The sequence below is a fragment of the Thunnus maccoyii genome, chromosome 6 (assembly GCF_910596095.1).
Source record: "Thunnus maccoyii chromosome 6, fThuMac1.1, whole genome shotgun sequence".
Classification (NCBI taxonomy): domain Eukaryota; kingdom Metazoa; phylum Chordata; class Actinopteri; order Scombriformes; family Scombridae; genus Thunnus; species Thunnus maccoyii.
The window spans coordinates 34482607-34501865 of NC_056538.1; the positions used below are offsets into that span (position 1 = coordinate 34482607).

A 19259-nucleotide genomic window follows, 5' to 3' on the forward strand; every position below is an offset into this window, starting at 1 on the left:
GCTAAATATCAAGTCGATTGTGATTTATAAAGGGAAACCGGTGTCGGATTATAAATCAGAATATTTTTGTGCAAAAGTACTCTCTGTGTTTCATCCGTGCGCCACATTTTAACTTGACTCCTGCACACAGTTTTATAAAAGAGGCCTCAGGTCATCTACATGTCAACATTGAGTCATAGTCATAGCGCCACCTACTGACAACAGGAAGTCAGCCTTGTGTGACAAACATCATCCAATTTACATGAAATTTACATGGTGTGGTACACACATGATACACAACAACATGACGTATAATTAGTGGGTGTTCTCTAGCGCCACATAGTGGACGCAGGAAGTGATAGTTATCTCCTATATGCAATGTCCAATATTCATAAAAATGTGTCGCATGTCATTTCCTGTCTGGTAAATATATTACTGCATCGTGTTTCTCTGCAATAACAGCACTTTGACTGCAGCCGACGTGCACAAAGGTGTGAGGGCCCAATCATCGCTGTTTGCAGCTTTCATTTTTATTGTATTTTCTTTCAGATATTTTATGTAGTGTATTAACTTTATTCTCTTATTGTCATTTATGTTATTTGTATTTCGCTAAATAATGTTTCATTTAACATCCTGTCCTTGTCCTGTTTTCACTGCCTTGAGCAGCCTAGCATACCTTAGAATAAATACTCAGGACTAGTTTATGATGAGCAAAGTACATCTACGACTTCTCTACAAAATGGAGGACTGACTGTGACTTAGTGAATTGGAACTGATCAGCACATTTTAATCAGTCAGGCGCTTTGCATGAGTATCTGCATCCTGCAAACAGTAAACACCAGAGTGTTTTGCTCCGATGCTGTCTCTCTCTGTTCTGCCCACTTAGTATACAGTAAAAAGTATAAAGTAACATTAGCTTGAAAACAATAAAGTAACGTTAGCTTGAAAACAATAAAGTAACGTTGGCATGAAAACAATAAAGTAACGTTAGCTTGAAAACAATAAAGTAACGTTGGCATGAAAACAATAAAGTAACGTTAGCAGTAATGTTAAAACATCAACTATTAAATCATGGAAAAACATTTTCACTTGTGAAGGTTTCATTTGGAAGAAGTGTCACAAAGCCACCAGGTTTTCTGCCTTTGCCTTTTAATATTTCCTGAATGTAAAAAAAAAAAACAAACTGCCAAATTATTGCACCACTTAGTATACAGTGTCACTTTTCATGAACCTGTTTCATAAAAACTTATTCCTAAACACTGTAGGACATCTTGGATGATTCATGGGTAAAACAGCCTTTCTTTGAGGGACATTGCCTCACTCCTGGACCCTGAACTGACCTCTTGGGGTGTCTGTTAGCAGGACAGTACCCGAACTAAAAGCATAAATGACCTCTGGGGTCATTTGAAGCAGGAGAAAGGATCAATAACTCAGTAAACATGGACAGAAAACTCCCCTCTCTTGGGCCTCTTATCTCACCAGACCAGAGATATAAACTCTAACTCACATTCTCTCCCTGGGCCAAACCTGAATTTCATGTAAATTAAATATTGACTCATTATGTCATGTAATGTTATTTGTCATGAAAATACAGGAATTTTATAACTTTGATCATTGTGTGATTATCTATTGAGGAGATATTAAACTTTGATTTTATTACTTTTTCACCACGTGTGACCATTCTGCCCTCCAGGGGGAAATACTTTGAATTTCTTTGTGTTAAGAATTAATGAATGTTTATATGGTAACTATGCAATTGTACCTTAAAATCACCTAAGTGTTTAACTTTTGATGTATTAACCTCATAGACAATCATATTTTAATAGTCAAATTAGATGAGTAGTTTTATTGAAAAAGTGGATTTTCTGAAGTAAAAGAAATGTAAAGATATGATGTTTAAAGAGTTTCAGATTGAAGTTCTCTTGAATTATTAAACAGTCATATTGAATGTTGTTATTTTATGAGGTAAGACGTTGGATGTCCAGACATCAAGAAGTTTTAATATGAAGGTTAATGTTTGATATGTTGATAGAAGAATGGACTTATTACAAAATGAATGTTTAATGTTGAACTGTTTTTCTGAATAGTTTTACAATATTTGGTACATGAAATATTCAGAGATAGTGACTGAAGCGTGAATTTGTGTTTAAAACTAAAAATGAATTCCCCAGTGTAAGAAAGTTATTCACCATCTGAAGTCAAAGTAAAACACACCTTAAAAGTCTGTCTTAAGACATCTCTTTTCTTTGTTTTCATGCATATTTTAATTTTACCGAAACAAGTTCACTTTGTTTTATTTGTAACACTGAGTCTCACATTTCCACGTACAGTATTTTATTTTGAAGTAAATGCCGCTGAAGTTTTGAGTGTAGTCAGATTCAACTTTATTCGACATTAAACTAAGATTACAAAGCGTGAATTCTTCATTCAAACTGAAGCGTCATTTGGAAGCAGATAGCCTCTGCGAGCAGTACTGCAAACTGGAAGTTAAACCGGCCTAAAGACTCTTTTAGAGCAGCCTGGAACGGCCGGACTCCTCAGTCCACAGCCTGATCCGGGCTCTTTAACTGCCAAACACCGCTGGACCGAGGCGACACCTCCACTGCCATCAACAGCAAGGCGTAAGATGGCTTTGTGATCAACGGTTGATGTCTGATAACATTAACATTAAAAAGATCATTTCTTTAGAGAAGTTGAATAAGCTGTCACTCAGCATCCCCCGTTGCAATTCGTTAGCCTCGAGTCATACATTTTGAATCACTATTCCTGAACAATTTCTTTATTTTATTTTATTTTATTATCATGTATGGGCCTTATAATTATTATTTTTTTAATTTATTATTTTATGTTTTATCATCAAGACATGTAGCTATTAATAAATGTCTTCATTTATCCTAAAAAGTGGTTGGTTTCCTTTGAGCTGCAGGAAACGAGATCACTGTGGGAACAAGAACTTATGGTTTTGAGACTAATTAATTGATTAATTGAGAATTAAATTCAAACTTTAATGTTTCCTTTGACATTAAAGGTCACTTCTAGGAGAAAGGTTACATTTTATTTACTTTCAAGTGGTTCAATTCATAACAAAACATCTAAAACGACACTCATGAAAACTTCTACACAGACTGAGTTTATTCTCAGATGAAGTTGATGTAAACCCCTCAGAGGCTGCTGGTGTTGGGGAAAGTTAGATCAGTGTACCGAGTCCCTCAGGTCAAAGGTCATTTCATCATGTCAACATGTTTGTCCCTGAGGCAGCTTCACATTAGCTACAGTTTCCACTAATTCCCTTTGAAGCAAATTACAGTCAGAGCTGTGAACCAGTGAGACCAATCAGCCTGAGCAGACCTCAGCACTGGTTTCACTGGTCCACAGAGGGCTGAGGACCATAATGACCTCCCCTCAGACTCCTCAGGATGGACAGAGACTGAAGTTTGTCAACAGTTTGAGTGAATGATGAAATTAACAGCAACACTATAATGTTAGTTTTAACATTAACAACCACATGTACTGCTGAGTAGTTTCATCTATAATGAACAACATATTTTATCAGTTAATATATTTAGTATCTCAAATCTTAATCTGCAAATCTAGTGAAGTAAACATATAAAATATCATACAATCTTATTATTCAAGTAAACTACCAGTACCTGACTGCAGTAAATTAATTTGGTTACTTTTCACTGGTAGGTTCAGTGATCAGTTCAGAAACCTCTTCAATACCAGTATTAGAAAGTAACTAAGTACATTTACTCGAGTATTGTGTTCATTCACATTTATGATATACTTGTGCTCTACTTTAATATTTCCATTTTAGCTGTACTGACCGATGTTTTCATCTGTTCCATTTCCTGCTTTGTCTCTTAGCTTCCTGTTACTTCTTATTTTTTTCAAAGATATGTTTTTGGGCATTTTTGCCTTTTGTCAACAGCTGATAGTGGAGAAGTAGTAGACAGGAAACAGGGGGCAAAGGGGAGGGGGGGTGACATGCAACAAGGGTCCCCAGGCGGAGTTGAACCAATCTCTGTAACCTTTTGGCGACCACAGCGCTCCAGCTTCCTGTTACTTCTGCTGCTATACTGAACACAAGTCAAGAGTCTGGGTCCTGATTGGTTCACACAGCCTGTTGTACATTTCTCACATGTTTGAGGAGGTCATGTGACCTGACAGAAGTGCATCCAGCACAGATATCAGATTAAAAAGACTTTCTTTGGAACAAAGTGATGTTCAGTGCTACTAGCTTACAGCTACAAACAGGTGAGAAATTAAATGAAAAACTGGTCCTGGTCTGAATGCTGGACCCCTACAGTGAGGGGGTCTGGGGGCTCTGTTATGCTGTGGGGGGCATTTTGCTGGCATGGTTTGGGTCCACTTGTCCCCTTAGAGGGAAGGGTCACTGCTAATCAATACAAAGTAGTTGTGAGTGATCAGCTTTATCCTATGATGAAACGTTTCTATCCTGATGGGAGTGGTCTCTTCCAGGATGACAATGAATGGTTTGATGAGCATTAAATGATGTGAATCATATGTTATGGCCTTCACAGTCACCAGATCTCAACCCATATATATATATATATATATATATATATATATATATATATATATATTTATTCCCTCATGTGGTGTTGTGAAGAAAGAAGAATGATGATGTTCATCCCTCCAGAAGAGTTCAGAGACTGTAGAATCAATGGGTTAGGGTTAGGGTAACAGTAACATGAACAGGGTCTCTAGTCTCTAGAATATCAGAAAATAATTTTGGGGGGTAAATTGAGCCATTGACTCATCTTGCCCCACATCACTGGCACGTTTTACCCCACTACCTCCATTTTGACAAAACTGTTTCCCCTTAAATGGTGCCACATTTGTAAGGAACATGCATTTGTGGGATGAGCAGCAGAGCTGAGTATGTGGGTTGCGCCCATGAAAAATTTGCCAAATCTTCTCTGCCAATGCCAAACAGCTTATTCTGCCATTGACTCTTGTTTGGTGTTTGGTGGATTGGATGATGGAAGTTTGAATAAACAAGACATATTGGCAATTCAACAATTGATTCATTTAACAAACAGGAGCCTCAGTAGTGTGTGGAAGAACCATACACAGCCACAACAGCCTGGCACCTCCTCCTCATGCTGGTCACCAGCCTGGTCACACACTGCTGTGGGATGGCGTCCCATTCTTCAGCCAGCATTTGTCACAAGTCAGCCAACGTGGTTGTGTTGGTCACTCTGGCACGAACAGCACGCCCAAGCTGATCCCACAAGTGTTCAATGGCTTAAATTCCCCAACAATAATCAGCTCTGACAATTTCAGGCCCTTCTGTACATTATTCCAGGAAGAAGTGGCAGCATATTTAAAGGCTTTTTGACATGATCCTTTTCTAACTGTGGGGACCAACATCTGTAGAATATTGTGAGAGTGCAGCTATACTGATCTTTGGTTTTTACACATGTATGTACACTGATAGGGAAGAACCAGCCCAAGGAGAGATTTATACATAAAAGCCAACCAATTTGAAAGCCTGTGATACAGAGATGGACACTTAGCAGCAGCATACAAAGTACAGTGGTGTACAAGATAGGCAGTAATAAAACATAAAGCAGTATACAGTATCCAACTTCTTTAGGCACTGCTCAGGTTCATTCATATAGAGCAGATTGCCATAATCCAGTAAAGGTAAAAAAGTTGCCGAAATCAAGTGTTTCCTTGTCTGGAGGAAGAAACAGAAAACTTACTTTAAGTTTTAGCTTGGAAACAAGGTGTTAAATGTGTGATTTGAATGACAAGTTCTGATCAATAATATTACCTAAATACTTATAAGTTGTGACCATTTCAATTTCGACTGCTTGGGCAGTTGAGATCTTTGGAAGATTAGATGGCAACTATTTGCCATTTAAAAATAGCATGAATTTGTATTTGTCTGCATTTAACACCAACTTAAGTTGTGTTAAATGGGACTGAACAACATCAAAGGCAGACTGCAGGAATTTAAGGGTTTGTCCCACTGAAGGAGATGAGCAATAAATAAATGTACCATCTGCATAAAAATGGAATGCAGCATTTGATAAATTACCACAACAATTATTTAGCCTCAGTAGTGTGTGGAAGAACCATACACAGCCACAACAGCCTGGCACCTCCTCCTCATGCTGGTCACCAGCCTGGTCACACACTGCTGTGGGATGGCGTCCCATTCTTCAGCCAGCATTTGTCACAAGTCAGCCAACGTGGTTGTGTTGGTCACTCTGGCACGAACAGCACGCCCAAGCTGATCCCACAAGTGTTCAATGGGGTTGAGGTCAGGACTGCTGGCAGGCCATTCCATCCTCTCCACTCCCAAATTCTGGAGGTAGTCTCTGATAAACCCCGCTCTGTGGGGGCGAGCGTTGCCATCTTGGAGGATAGTCCCAGACTGTGGAGATATGGGATTGCCACTGGTTGCAGAATCTCATGTCAATATCTCTCTGCATTGAGATTGCCTCTAATGATCACAAGCCTCGTTTTTCCAGTGAAGGAGATGCTGCCCCACACCATCACACTGCCTCCACCAAAAGATGTTACTCTATCAGTGCAGCAATCAGCATAGCGTTCTCCGCGTCTTCTCCACACTTTGACCCTACAATCCAACTGCCGTGGGCAGAATGTGGACTCATTGCTGAACATAATGTTCCTCCACATGTTCAGGTTCCAGTGCAAATGGGCCTGATGGTGAAGGGCAGTCATGGCAGGCCTCCTGGCAGCCCTATGAGACCGGAGATTGGCTGCGTGCAGTCTGTTCCGGATTGTCTGGGCAGAGAGCCGTCAGTCATATCGTCTTGCAAACCTTGACTGCAAATCTGTAGAAGACAGCCTACGGTACCTCAGTGCTGACAGGGTGAGGAAACGGTCCTCTTGGGACGCCCACTTTGCAGCCTGTCTCTGACATCCCCCGTTATATGGAACTTGGCCTTCACTTTGGAGATGGTACTAGGGCTCACTCCACATAATGCCGCAACTTGGTTTTGCGGAACACCAGCTTGAAGTTGCCCTATCGCATGGGCCCGATCCAGATCAGTCAGATGTGGCATGCTGATTCTTGGAGCAGACACCTACTGACCACTGTAGCAGGGCCCAAGCTCACAGGTGCTGATTGGCAGCACCTGGGGGTACCAGAAGCTCAAAACAGCAACAGCAAAATAAGCTGTTTGGCATTGGCAGAGAAGATTTGGCAAATTTGTCATGGGCGCAACCCACATACTCAGCTCTGCTGCTTATCCCACAAATGCATATTCCTTACAAATGTGGCACCATTTAAAAGGGAAATAAACAGGCTTTCTAAAGTTAGAAGATCTATTGCCAAGAAGCATCGTCACAACAAAGAAATAATCTACCAAACACAAATTTCCTTACTTTTTGTGCTAAGTTTATATATTCATATGTAAATAAATATAGTACAACCTTGGTTTCCTAGCATACACACACACACACACACACACACACACACACACTCTATAATGGCACAAAAACATTTTACTTATTTTATTAATTCAAAACCCTTATCTATATTCTAGTATAACATTTTCATGACATCATTTTGAACTCAGTATCAACCAGTGGTTCCTGTGATAATGAGGTCAGTCTGCTGCTGTGGGCGTCTTCTGTTTGAGAGGTTATAAAGAGGCAGAAGCAGAGTTTCAGCTCAGTTAAGATGCACAGTCTGACTTACACAATGTCATGAACTGAGTTGTTTAGTTTCTCATGTGAGCATTATATTGACTTTAACATAAGAGAATGGTGAATCTAATTCATTTGTCATAATTGCTCCTTAAAATACATTTCTACAAAGGAAGAAAATTGAATATTGCTTATATGTTTATTTTTCAGCTATGTGTTGCTTAGTTTAGATTAGTGAAATATTTTATGAAATGTAACATGATTGGTGCATTTAGTTAACCTCACAAAAAGTGTTATGATTGTTCTGCAAGCCAAGCGGAGGATCATGATAAACTCGACTCAGTTTTCATACTTCACATTAAATGCCAACATTGACAGCAGTCACTTAAAATATTTATTTTTTGTGATTCTCATGTCTATGTATATTTTAATTATTTGTGCCAATGTTTTGCTCATTGTGGTTATCTGTATGAACAGAAGCTTACATGAACCTATGTACTTTTTTCTGTGCAGCCTGTTTGTAAATGAACTGTATGGTAGCACAGGGTTGTTTCCATTCCTTCTGGTTCAGATCCTCTCTGACATTCACACTGTTTCTACTTTCTTTTGTTTCCTGCAGATTTTCTGTGTGTATTCTTATGCAAATGTGCAGTTTTGTAACTTAGCCATCATGTCTTATGACAGATACCTCGCTATCTGTTTTCCTCTGCAATATAACACACGTATGACGTCTAAAAAGGTTGCCATGCTTATTGCTATAACATGGTTATTCCCATTTATTGAAGTTGCTGTCATGGTATCTTTGAGTGCTCCTTTACAGCTGTGTGGAAACATTATTAACAAAGTGTACTGTAACAACTACTCTGTGGTCAAACTGGCATGCTATGACACCACCGTCAATAACATTTATGGAATTATTTACACAATTTTAATAATTGTTGGTGTTGTAACTTTAATTCTTTACACATACATAAGGATTCTTAAAGTCTGTTTTTATGGTTCTAAACAGACCAGACAGAAAGCTGTCAGTACCTGCACACCTCACCTTATTTCTCTGCTCAACTTCTCTTGTGGTTGTTTCTTTGAAATAATGCAGAGCAGATTTGATATGAGCAGTGTACCCAATATGTTGCGCATTGTTTTATCATTATACTTCCTCACTTGCCAACCGCTCTTCAACCCTGTACTGTATGGATTGAAAATGTCTAAAATACATAGATTATGTAAAAGTCTTGTCTTCAGTAAAATGTAAGCTACTAATGTTAAAAGTTATCTGATAAACTTTTATACTCTCAATAATATAAAAATTTTGAAAGATGGATTCTTTGACAAAAATAATGCTGTTTATTATATGTAAACAAGAACATAACATGTTTTAAAAATACATTTCTAAATCACAGTTGGTTTGATTCTTTCAGTCACAAAGTAGATCTCTTAAATTTCATCTCTTAGTGAATGCCTCCCTGTTTAAAAGAGAAGTCTCTAATCTTACTCTAGAAAATAAAAGACTTCCCTAAGTATTGCTGCCTTTTTTCTTCTTTTATCAGTTGTAGAAAGACTGTTGTTGGATCATCAGTAGTGGTAGTGCTAGTAGTAACCCGCAAATTGAAATTTTCTAAAACGATTTCAGTGTAAACTTAGGAGTGACTCACATTGACCAAGAGTAGTATTTTCTCAATTATTTAAAATGGACTTAAATTCCCCAACAATAATCAGCTCTGACAATTTCAGGCCCTTCTGTACATTATTCCAGGAAGAAGTGGCAGCATATTTAAAGGCTTTTTGACATGATCCTTTTCTAACTGTGGGGACCAACATCTGTAGAATATTGTGAGAGTGCAGCTATACTGATCTTTGGTTTTTACACATGTATGTACACTGATAGGGAAGAACCAGCCCAAGGAGAGATTTATACATAAAAGCCAACCAATTTGAAAGCCTGTGATACAGAGATGGACACTTAGCAGCAGCATACAAAGTACAGTGGTGTACAAGATAGGCAGTAATAAAACATAAAGCAGTATACAGTATCCAACTTCTTTAGGCACTGCTCAGGTTCATTCATATAGAGCAGATTGCCATAATCCAGTAAAGGTAAAAAAGTTGCCGAAATCAAGTGTTTCCTTGTCTGGAGGAAGAAACAGAAAACTTACTTTAAGTTTTAGCTTGGAAACAAGGTGTTAAATGTGTGATTTGAATGACAAGTTCTGATCAATAATATTACCTAAATACTTATAAGTTGTGACCATTTCAATTTCGACTGCTTGGGCAGTTGAGATCTTTGGAAGATTAGATGGCAACTATTTGCCATTTAAAAATAGCATGAATTTGTATTTGTCTGCATTTAACACCAACTTAAGTTGTGTTAAATGGGACTGAACAACATCAAAGGCAGACTGCAGGAATTTAAGGGTTTGTCCCACTGAAGGAGATGAGCAATAAATAAATGTACCATCTGCATAAAAATGGAATGCAGCATTTGATAAATTACCACAACAATTATTTATATATATGGAGAACAGCAGTGGTCCCAGTATGGACCCCTGAGGCACACCCTTTGATACAGGGAGGAAGGAAGAGGAAGAACCAGCAAACTGGACACATTGTGTTCTTGCTGACAAGTAATATGAAAATCAACTTACAGCATGCCCAGATAAGCCAATACTATAGAGTCTATCTGCTGAGGTGACATGGACAACTGTGTCAATATTTGGAGAATTCGTTGATTAAGATATATCAGGCTTTGGTTCAGAGTCTTTAAGGAGGTTTCAGGAGTTCTTGAAAAGGTTGTAGAGGCCTTTGAGGAGGTCCTAAAAGTCATTTGACAGAACATGAGAAGGTTCTCAGGTTGATGCAAAGAAGACTCTAAGAATTATTTATGGGGTTTTTAAAAAGGTTCCAGTTGTAATGGAGGTGATGCTTGTGGTGTGGAGAATACATGGGTCTTGACAACCAAAGGTTCTACATGGGTCCATGATGTGCTGCTTGCAGTCTTTGAAGGGGTTCTAGGGGTCCTTCCTGATATGGTTGTACTTGCAAAGGTTCCAGGTGGAACTAAAGAGGCTTAAGAAGTTAAAAAAGAGACTCAAGAGATGCTGGAGGAAGTCAAAGTGGTCTTTAAGGAATACCAAGTGGTTGGTACCTAATGGAATTCATGTTTAATATGGAACTGCAGTGTAGGTTTGATCATCTCTTTTGGTAATAAAATGTCGTAGAGTTAGGAACAGTAAACCTGCCTGTTTCCAGGTCCCTCTGACTTTGATTTGATTTTACTTACAGTCAAGTCCTTCAATTCATAACAAAACATCTAAAACGACACTCATGAAAACTTCTACACAAACTGAGTTTATTCTCAGATGAAGTTGATGTAAACCCCTCAGAGGCTGCAGGTGTTGGGGAAAGTTAGATCACTGTACCAAGTTCCTCAGGTCAAAGGTCATTTCATCATGTCAACATGTTTGTCCGTGAGGCAGCTTCACATTAGCCACAGTTTCCACTAATTCCCTTTGAAGCAAATTACAGTCAGAGCTGTGAACCAGTGAGACCAATCAGCCTGGGCAGACCTCAGCACTGGTTTCACTGGTCCACAGAGGGCTGAGGACCATAATGACCTCCCCTCAGACTCCTCAGGATGGACAGATACTGCAGTTTGTCAGATGCGCAGTGCTACTAGCTTACAACTACAAATGAAAGGAAAAAATGGTCCTGGTCTGAATGCTGGACCCCTACAGTGAGGGGGTCTGGGGGCTCTGTTATGCTGTGGGGGGCATTTTGCTGGCATGGTTTGGGTCCACTTGTCCCCTTAGAGGGAAGTGTCACTGCTGATCAAGCAAAAACAAAGGAAAGAAGACCAAAACACAATATAGGCAAAGAGAAAAGTGAAAATGAAAACAGAGTGAAGAAAATAACAATAATAGTGATATTAATACTAATAATAAAGGCACATGGTCACACAAGGCACACAGAGACAACACAGACAAAAATACAGAAATACGAGTTGGTTAAGTTTGGCACAGCTGAAGGCTAACAAGTAACGTCTCTTGGAAATCTCTACTGAGGGGGAGAATCATATGGTGGAGGGAGAGAACTCCTTAGTCTTGAGGTGGCCATAGTGAAAGCTCTTTGCCCATAACACTTCTCTGGAGAGACAGAAGTCTTTGGTCAGAAGATCTCAGGCCTCTGGCAGTGTGATATAGGGACATGAGTTCTGTTATATAAGGAGGGGCGAGACCATATAACCGTTTGTAAGCACAAAGCACGATTTCAAAGTCAATTCTATACTTAACCAGTGCAGGGACGCGAAGATGGGGGTGATGTGGTCCCTTTTTTTGACCAAAGAGTTACTGCACGGCTTTTGAAATTCCACCTCACAGCAGAACCCCCTGGTACACGCACAGCTCGGTCAACTTCACACAGTAACACTGATCTCTTACATGAACGTGAGAAAAAACTGTGAAAGGCATCAATACTGGCAAAAAACAGTTTGGCTGCTTGAATGTTATTTGTGCCTTGTGCTTAAACCAAATTTAACTTATGAGCATAACTGTGGATGAACAACGCATTGGGGCAGTGGGATTTCACTAAAGCCTGCACTCCACCGTGTTGTCCACTCATGCAGCTTGCTCCGTCATAAGTCTGACAAATGAGTTTATTTGTGGGACTGTAGTTCCCGACGGCTCTCATCACCACTGATGTTATAGCTTGTGCATCTCTATCTGAGCTGACATCAAAAAAGCCGAGAAAACGTTCACACACACTGCCTTTCTCATTAACATATCTGATGATGACAGTCAGTTGGCACTTGTGATCCACTTCTATAGCAATGAAAAGAGACATGTTTATTTCCTTATCATTCTCATCCTGGATAACAGGAGCTATGCTTTCAATGATGTCATTCTGTATGGTGTTTGACATGCCGCTGAAGACTGCTGACGATCCCAAGTGCTCTGAAAGTGTAGTGTCAAACTCCGCAAATGTACGTACCAGCTCCACAAAATTGCCCGTTTGAGCTGCCAGTGGCCTCATTGTGTCCCCTGAATGCTTGTTCTTGGCGTGCAAGGTACAAGGCTGCAACAATGAGTCTCATCAGAAAATCCCGGTTCTTCTTCACCTGTTCATTGTGCTTCTTTGTGCTGATGGTTCTTGCCAAGTCCAGAGCCTCGTCAATCCTGACGCCCAAAAAGCTTGAATTTCACAGCACAATCTATGTGACTTTTTGATTTACCGTGCCTCTCAACTGCCCGTGACAGGTTGGCAAGGTCCACGAATCCTGTAGTGGCCCATGGATTATTCAGTGAGCACGAATCCTTGTCGAAAAAAAGACACGGCCAGCAAAATAGCTGCTGAAGTTTAGCGCTACCAGCTAGCCACTCGTTGCGAACATAATTTTCCTCATTGAATGTCCGAATCCCTCTTTTTTTCCTCTCCACACGCGGTTCTAGTTTGGGCGTTGGCCTGCCGTCAGATTTAATTTTGAGTTGCTGCTGTAGTGGTAGTTTAGTAAAATTGTTTTTTACTAAAAACTCCAAATCTCCACCCTCCATAACGACACTTGCTAATTTTGCTAACAGTGATATGAAATGGTTACCGGGTTACCAGGGTTACCATGAAGTTCAAAACATGCTATGATTTGATTGGTGAGCCAAAGGTTGGCTGGCTTCCCTTGGCATAGTCCCGACTAATCACAGTTTGGCAGTGGCATGAGGGTAGCCTCATCTGATTGGTTAATCCTTCTTTTTTTTTTTCACCAAGGGATGCCAATGTCAATCTGGCCTCCTCACGGACATGACATTAGTCTACAGTAGATGTGCAATATAATGTTTCACCACACATTCACCACCTAACATTTAGAGGGGCGCTGTTTCACTCATTGTAAAATACTCAATGAGAAATGGGAAAGCAATGACAGCAACAGCACAGAAGAATTACCGAAACTGTTAAATAAAGTGTTTTTATTGAAATGACAACTGCAGTCTGGAAAAACAGGGGAAGCCTGGCTTCCCTTGGCTTCTGGGAGAAAACGCCACTGATACTGAACCTTGTGGAACACCACAGGCCACTCTTCTAAACTGAGATTCAGTATTCTTAAGTTTTACATATTGAAACCTATTAGTTAAATAACTTCTTAACCAATGTTGTGTGACAATTCTTATACCATAGCATTCCTATTTCTGCAGAAGTAAGGAATGATCTATTGTGTCAAATGCTTTACGTAAATCAATAAATACACCTAGAGTGTATTGTTTCTTATCTACTGCTGTTGCTATATTTTCTACAAAATCCATCGCTGCCAAAGATGTGGATTGCTTGCTCCTAAACCCATATTGATGGTCACTCAGTAACTCATATTTCTCAATAAAGTCATCAAATCTATTTACAAATAGTTTTTCGAGTATTTTAGAAAATTGAGGTAGCAAAGACACAGGTCTATAGTTTGATATAATATCTTTGTCACCATTTTTATAGATTGGAGTCACCTTAGCCACTTTCATGTTATTGGGAAAAATACCTGTTTGAAAGGATTTATTACATATATAAGTAAATGGCTCAAGGTCACAGTCAATTACTTATTTTAACCAGCGAACGAGGAGGGAGTAGTCTGCTGTGTCAAAGGCTGCACTACAGTTAGTCTAAGAACAAGAGGATTGAGCAGTTAACTGAGTCAGCATCCAGGAGGAGGTCATTAGTTACTGTGAGGAGCTCAAGACCACTCAAGATGAGCTGGGCTGCAAGGACATTCACAGAGTTGTCTCTAAGCCACTCCTGTGTTGTCTTGGCTGTGTGCTGATGGTCATTGTCCTGTTTGAAGGAGAGCCTTTGGCTCAGTCTGAGGTCTTAAGCTCTCTGGACCAGGTTTTTATTAAGGATATCTCTGTAGTTTGCACTGTTCAGCTTTCCCTCAACCCTGACCAGTCCCCCAGTCCCTGCTGCTGGAAACACCCCCTCAGCATGATGCTGCCACCAACATGCTTCAGCATTGGGATGGTATTGAGCAGGTGATGGGCGGAGCCTGGTTTCCTCCGGACATGACACTTAGAATTAAGGCCAAACAGTTCAATCTTGGTGTCATCAGACAGACCAGAGTGATGGTTGTCCTTCTGGAAGCCAGATGAAACCAATTAGTTAACTTATCTCCAAACATGCCTTAAGGACATAAAGACCTGGATGACCTGCAATTTTCTGCTACTAAACTCAGACAAAACTGAAGTTATTGTGCTTGGCCCTAAACACCTTAGAAACTCATTATCTAATGATATAGCTACTCTGGATGGCATTACCCTGGCCTCCAGCACCACCGTAAGCAATCTGGGAGTTATCTTTGATCAGGATATGTCCTTTAACTCCCACATAAATCAAATTTCAAGGACTGCCTTTTTTCACTTACGTAATATCGCAAAAATCAGGCACATCCTCAGGCTGCTCTAACAAGTCTCTTAAGACTCTCCAGCTGGTCCAGAATGCAGCTGCGCGTGTACTGACAAAAACTAGAAAAAGAGATCACATTTCTCCCATTTTAGGTTCGCTGCATTGGCTTCCTGTAAAATCCAGAATAGAATTTAAAATCCTTCTACTCCTACTACTACCTACAAAGCCTTTAATGGTCAGGCACCATCATATCTTGAAGAGCTCATGGTACCATATTATCCCACTAGAACACTGCGCTCCCAGTATGCAGCTTACTGGTGGTTCCTACAGTCTCCAAAAGTAGAATGGGAGACAAAACCATTTTCCAGATTGGGTCCGGGGTGCAGACACCCTCTCTATGTTTAAGAGTAGGCTTCAAACTTTCCTTTTTGATAAAGCTTATAGTTAGGGCCGACCAGGCTCGCCTTGGATCAGCCCTTAGTTATGCTGCTATAGGCCTAGACTGCTGGGGGACTTCCCATGATGCACTGAGCTCCTCTCTCCTCCTCCTCCTCTCCATCTGTATGTATTCATTTACCATTAATGCATGTTACTAACTCGACTTCTTCACATCTCTATTACTATTATTGTTATTGTTATTATTGTTGTTATTCTGCCTCTCTGTCTCTCTCCCTCCTTCTTTCTCTCTCACCCCAACCAGTCAAGGCAGATGATGTCCACCTAGAGTCCGGTTCTGCTTGAGGTTTCTTCCCATTAAAGGGGAGTTTTTCCTTACCGCTGTCACCAAGTGCTGCTCAGGGAGGAATGTTGGGTCTCTGTAAATTAAAGAGTACGGTCTAGACCTGCTCTATGTGAGAAGAGTCCTGAGATAACCTCAATTGGGATATAAATAAAATTTAATTGAATTATGTCAATGTGATATTTCAGTTTTTTTCTTTTTAATTACTTTGCAAAAATTTGTTTTTGCTTTGCCATTATGGGGTTATGAGTGTAGATTGATGGGGGGGGGGATTTGGGCACACACACACACACTCACTCCCTGGACTGTGAATTACCTACAATGGCACAAAAACACTTTACTTATTTTATTTATCCAAAACCCTTATTTATATCCTAGTATAACATGCCGCTACACAGGTGTAATATGTTTTTTCTTAATGTGCAATTCCTCCCTGTGAATAATTGTTGGAGTTCTGCAAATAACTGTTGTAAATAATGTAATATCTGTCATACCCTGCTACTCTCTTTTCATTTTCTCTCTCTCTCTCTTTAACTTAATTTTTGAAAAATTAATTGTAAAAATTGTTTTTTTTCTTTTTTTTACTTGACTGAGTGAACCGTGCAAGAATTCCAAAGTGCATTTAGCCTATGCCTGTTCAAATGGCAATAAAGTCTCTGACACTTGTGGTCCTCCATACCCTTTACCCATTTTTCAGGTGATGCCCAAAGCTGGACAACGACTGGAACAGAAAAACTCAAGTCTAACTAACGTTCAACTTCTTTGTCATAAAACATACGATTGTATATTAAATTCATATTCCCCAATACCAATAGGTCATGTGGCAACAAAGTCAATAAAGCAAGTTTACCCCTTTTTTATTGAGCTGTCCTCTCAAAATTACAATCTGAGTATTCTTCGAAAATGTGTTTTTTTCATGACATCAGTTAGAACTCAGTATCAACCAGTGGTTCCTGTGATAATGAGGTCAGTCTGCTGCTGTGGGCGTCTTCTGTTTGAGAGGTTATAAAGAGGCAGAAGCAGAGTTTCAGCTCAGTTAAGATGCACAGTCTGACTTACACAATGTCATGAACTGCGTTGTTTAGTTTCTCATGTGAGCATTATATTGACTTTAACATAAGAGAGTGGTGAGTCTAATTCATTTGTCATAATTGCTCCTTCTTTAAAACGAATTTCTACAAAGGAAGAAAATTGAATATTGCTTATATGTTTATTTTTCAGCTATGTGTTGCTTAGTTTAGATTAGTGAAATATTTTATGAAATGTAACATGATTGGTGCATTTAGTTAAACTCACAAAAAGTGTTATGATTGTTCTGCAAGCCAAGCGGAGGATCATGATAAACTCGACTCAATTTTCATACTTCACATTAAATGCCTACATTGACAGCGGTCACTTAAAATATTTATTTTTTGTGATTCTCATTTCTTTGTATATTTTAACTGTTTGTGCCAATGTTTTGCTCATTGTGGTTATCTGTATGAACAGAAGCTTACATGAACCTCTGTACCTTTTTCTGTGCAGCCTGTTTGTAAATGAACTGTATGGTAGTACAGGGTTGTTTCCATTCCTTCTGGTTCAGATCCTCTCTGACATTCACAATGTTTCTGCTTCCTTTTGTTTCCTGCAGATTTTCTTTGTGTATTCTTATGCAAATGTGCAGTTTTGTAACTTAGCCATCATGTCTTATGACAGATACCTTGCTATCTGTTTTCCTCTGCAATATAACACACGTATGACGTCTAAAAAGGTTGCCATGCTTATTGCTATAACATGGTTATTCCCATTTATTGAAGTTGCTGTCATGATATCTTTGAGTGCTCCTTTACAGCTGTGTGGAAACATCATCAACAAAGTGTACTGTGACAACTACTCTGTGGTCAAACTGGCATGCTATGACACCACCGTCAATAACATTTATGGAATTATTTACACAATTTTCCTAATTGTTGGTGTTGTAACTTTAATTCTTTACACATACATAAGGATTCTTAAAGTCTGTTTTTATGGTTCTAAACAGACCAGACAGAAAGCTGTCAGTACCTGCACACCTCACCTTATTTCCCTGCTCAACTTCTCTTGTGGTTGTTTCTTTGAAATAATGCAGAGCAGATTTGATATGAGCAGTGTACCCAATATGTTGCGCATTGTTTTATCATTATACTTCCTCACTTGCCAACCGCTCTTCAACCCTGTACTGTATGGATTGAAAATGTCTAAAATACGTACATTATGTAAAAGTCTTGTCTTCAGTAAAATGTAAGCTACTAATGTTAAAAGTTATCTGATATACTTTTATACTCTCAATAACATGAACATTTTGAAAAGATGGATTCTTTGACAAAAATAATACTGTTTATTATATGTAAACAAGAACATAACATGTTTCAAAAATACATTTCTAAATTACAGTTGGTTTGATTCTTTCAGTCACAAAGTAGATTTCTTAAATTTCATCTCTTAGTGAATGCCTCCCTGTTTAAAAGAGAAGTCTCTAATCTTACTCTATAAAATAAAAGACTTCCCTAAGTATTGCTGCCTTTTTTCTTCTTTTATCAGCTATAGAAAGACTGTTGTTACATCATCAGTAGTGGTAGTACTAATAGTTGCAACCCCTGCTGAAACACATCAAATAAAGTGCTGACTCCTCATGTAAGTCAATTAACATTGCAGGTATGGAGCACTGTGTTTGTGTAGGAAGAGCACTGAAAGCATGCTAGTAACCATTTGCTATAGATAGTGCATCCATTTATGTGCCTTTGACTGAAATGTAATACCAGATGTGGTCTTATGAACACTCTCAGTTATCAGTGTGTTTGCTAAATTCCATGTCCGTGAGGACAAAAGAACTGCGTTCAAGAACAGTTTATTTTTTTCTGGAGTTCTGCTGATTTATTATAAGATTTTTGGTGACTCTGTCATTGAACCGATTCTGTAACATGTTTGTTTGCCCAGAATCGAGTCAATAGGTTATCCTTAGTGCCTACTACGAGACCATAAAGCACTGAAACCCATCTCCATAAACTAAAATGGTTAGTATTAGATATTAAATTAATAATGAGCTTGTACGTGAGGGATATGCAGTATAACCTTGGTGTAAGCGTTGCCAGAGAGGACAGATTCATGTCCTCCTTGCTGCAGTCGATATTGAGGCTACTTTTGTCTGTCATAGCTGCCAACATGTTCAATATTACATCATTCAGTGTTGATTTCTCATCATTTTCCCCTAAGAAAGCTGCCACAAGGTTATATAAAGTTAACCGGAAATTATACCAGGCATTTACAGCCATTTCTGTTCTAAACAAAGACTTATAGGCACTGTGTTTTCCTTTGGTTGTTATACTTATAGCTATGTTTAGGCTCATAATATTCCTGCTGCATGATGTATAAATGTATGATCATGGAACTGGGTGGAGAACAGCTAATGTGATTACGCTGTGTACAAACTGCATCAGTGGACTTGTAGTTTTTGCTGGTTCATGAGTCTTTTTTGGGTGTAAGAACTTAGAGTCACTCACAAATTGAA

At 39.2% G+C, this 19259-nt stretch overlaps 2 protein-coding genes across 2 annotated transcripts; both read left to right on the forward strand.

Moving 5' to 3' along the window:
- The first annotated feature begins 7924 nt into the window (after nucleotides 1-7924).
- On the forward strand, nucleotides 7925-8881 carry LOC121898765 (olfactory receptor 11A1-like). The gene has a single exon (XM_042414180.1). The coding sequence runs from the start codon at nucleotides 7925-7927 to the stop codon at nucleotides 8879-8881; it is 957 nt and encodes a 318-aa protein (XP_042270114.1).
- An 8158-nt stretch (nucleotides 8882-17039) lies between these two features.
- On the forward strand, nucleotides 17040-17996 carry LOC121898766 (olfactory receptor 11A1-like). The gene has a single exon (XM_042414182.1). The coding sequence runs from the start codon at nucleotides 17040-17042 to the stop codon at nucleotides 17994-17996; it is 957 nt and encodes a 318-aa protein (XP_042270116.1).
- The last annotated feature ends 1263 nt before the right edge of the window (nucleotides 17997-19259 follow it).

Bases quoted from the DNA above. Each gene is read 5' to 3' on its own strand.
- LOC121898765 (XM_042414180.1), top strand. From the start codon at position 7,925: ATGATTGTTCTGCAAGCCAAGCGGAGGATCATGATAAACTCGACTCAG.
- LOC121898766 (XM_042414182.1), top strand. From the start codon at position 17,040: ATGATTGTTCTGCAAGCCAAGCGGAGGATCATGATAAACTCGACTCAA.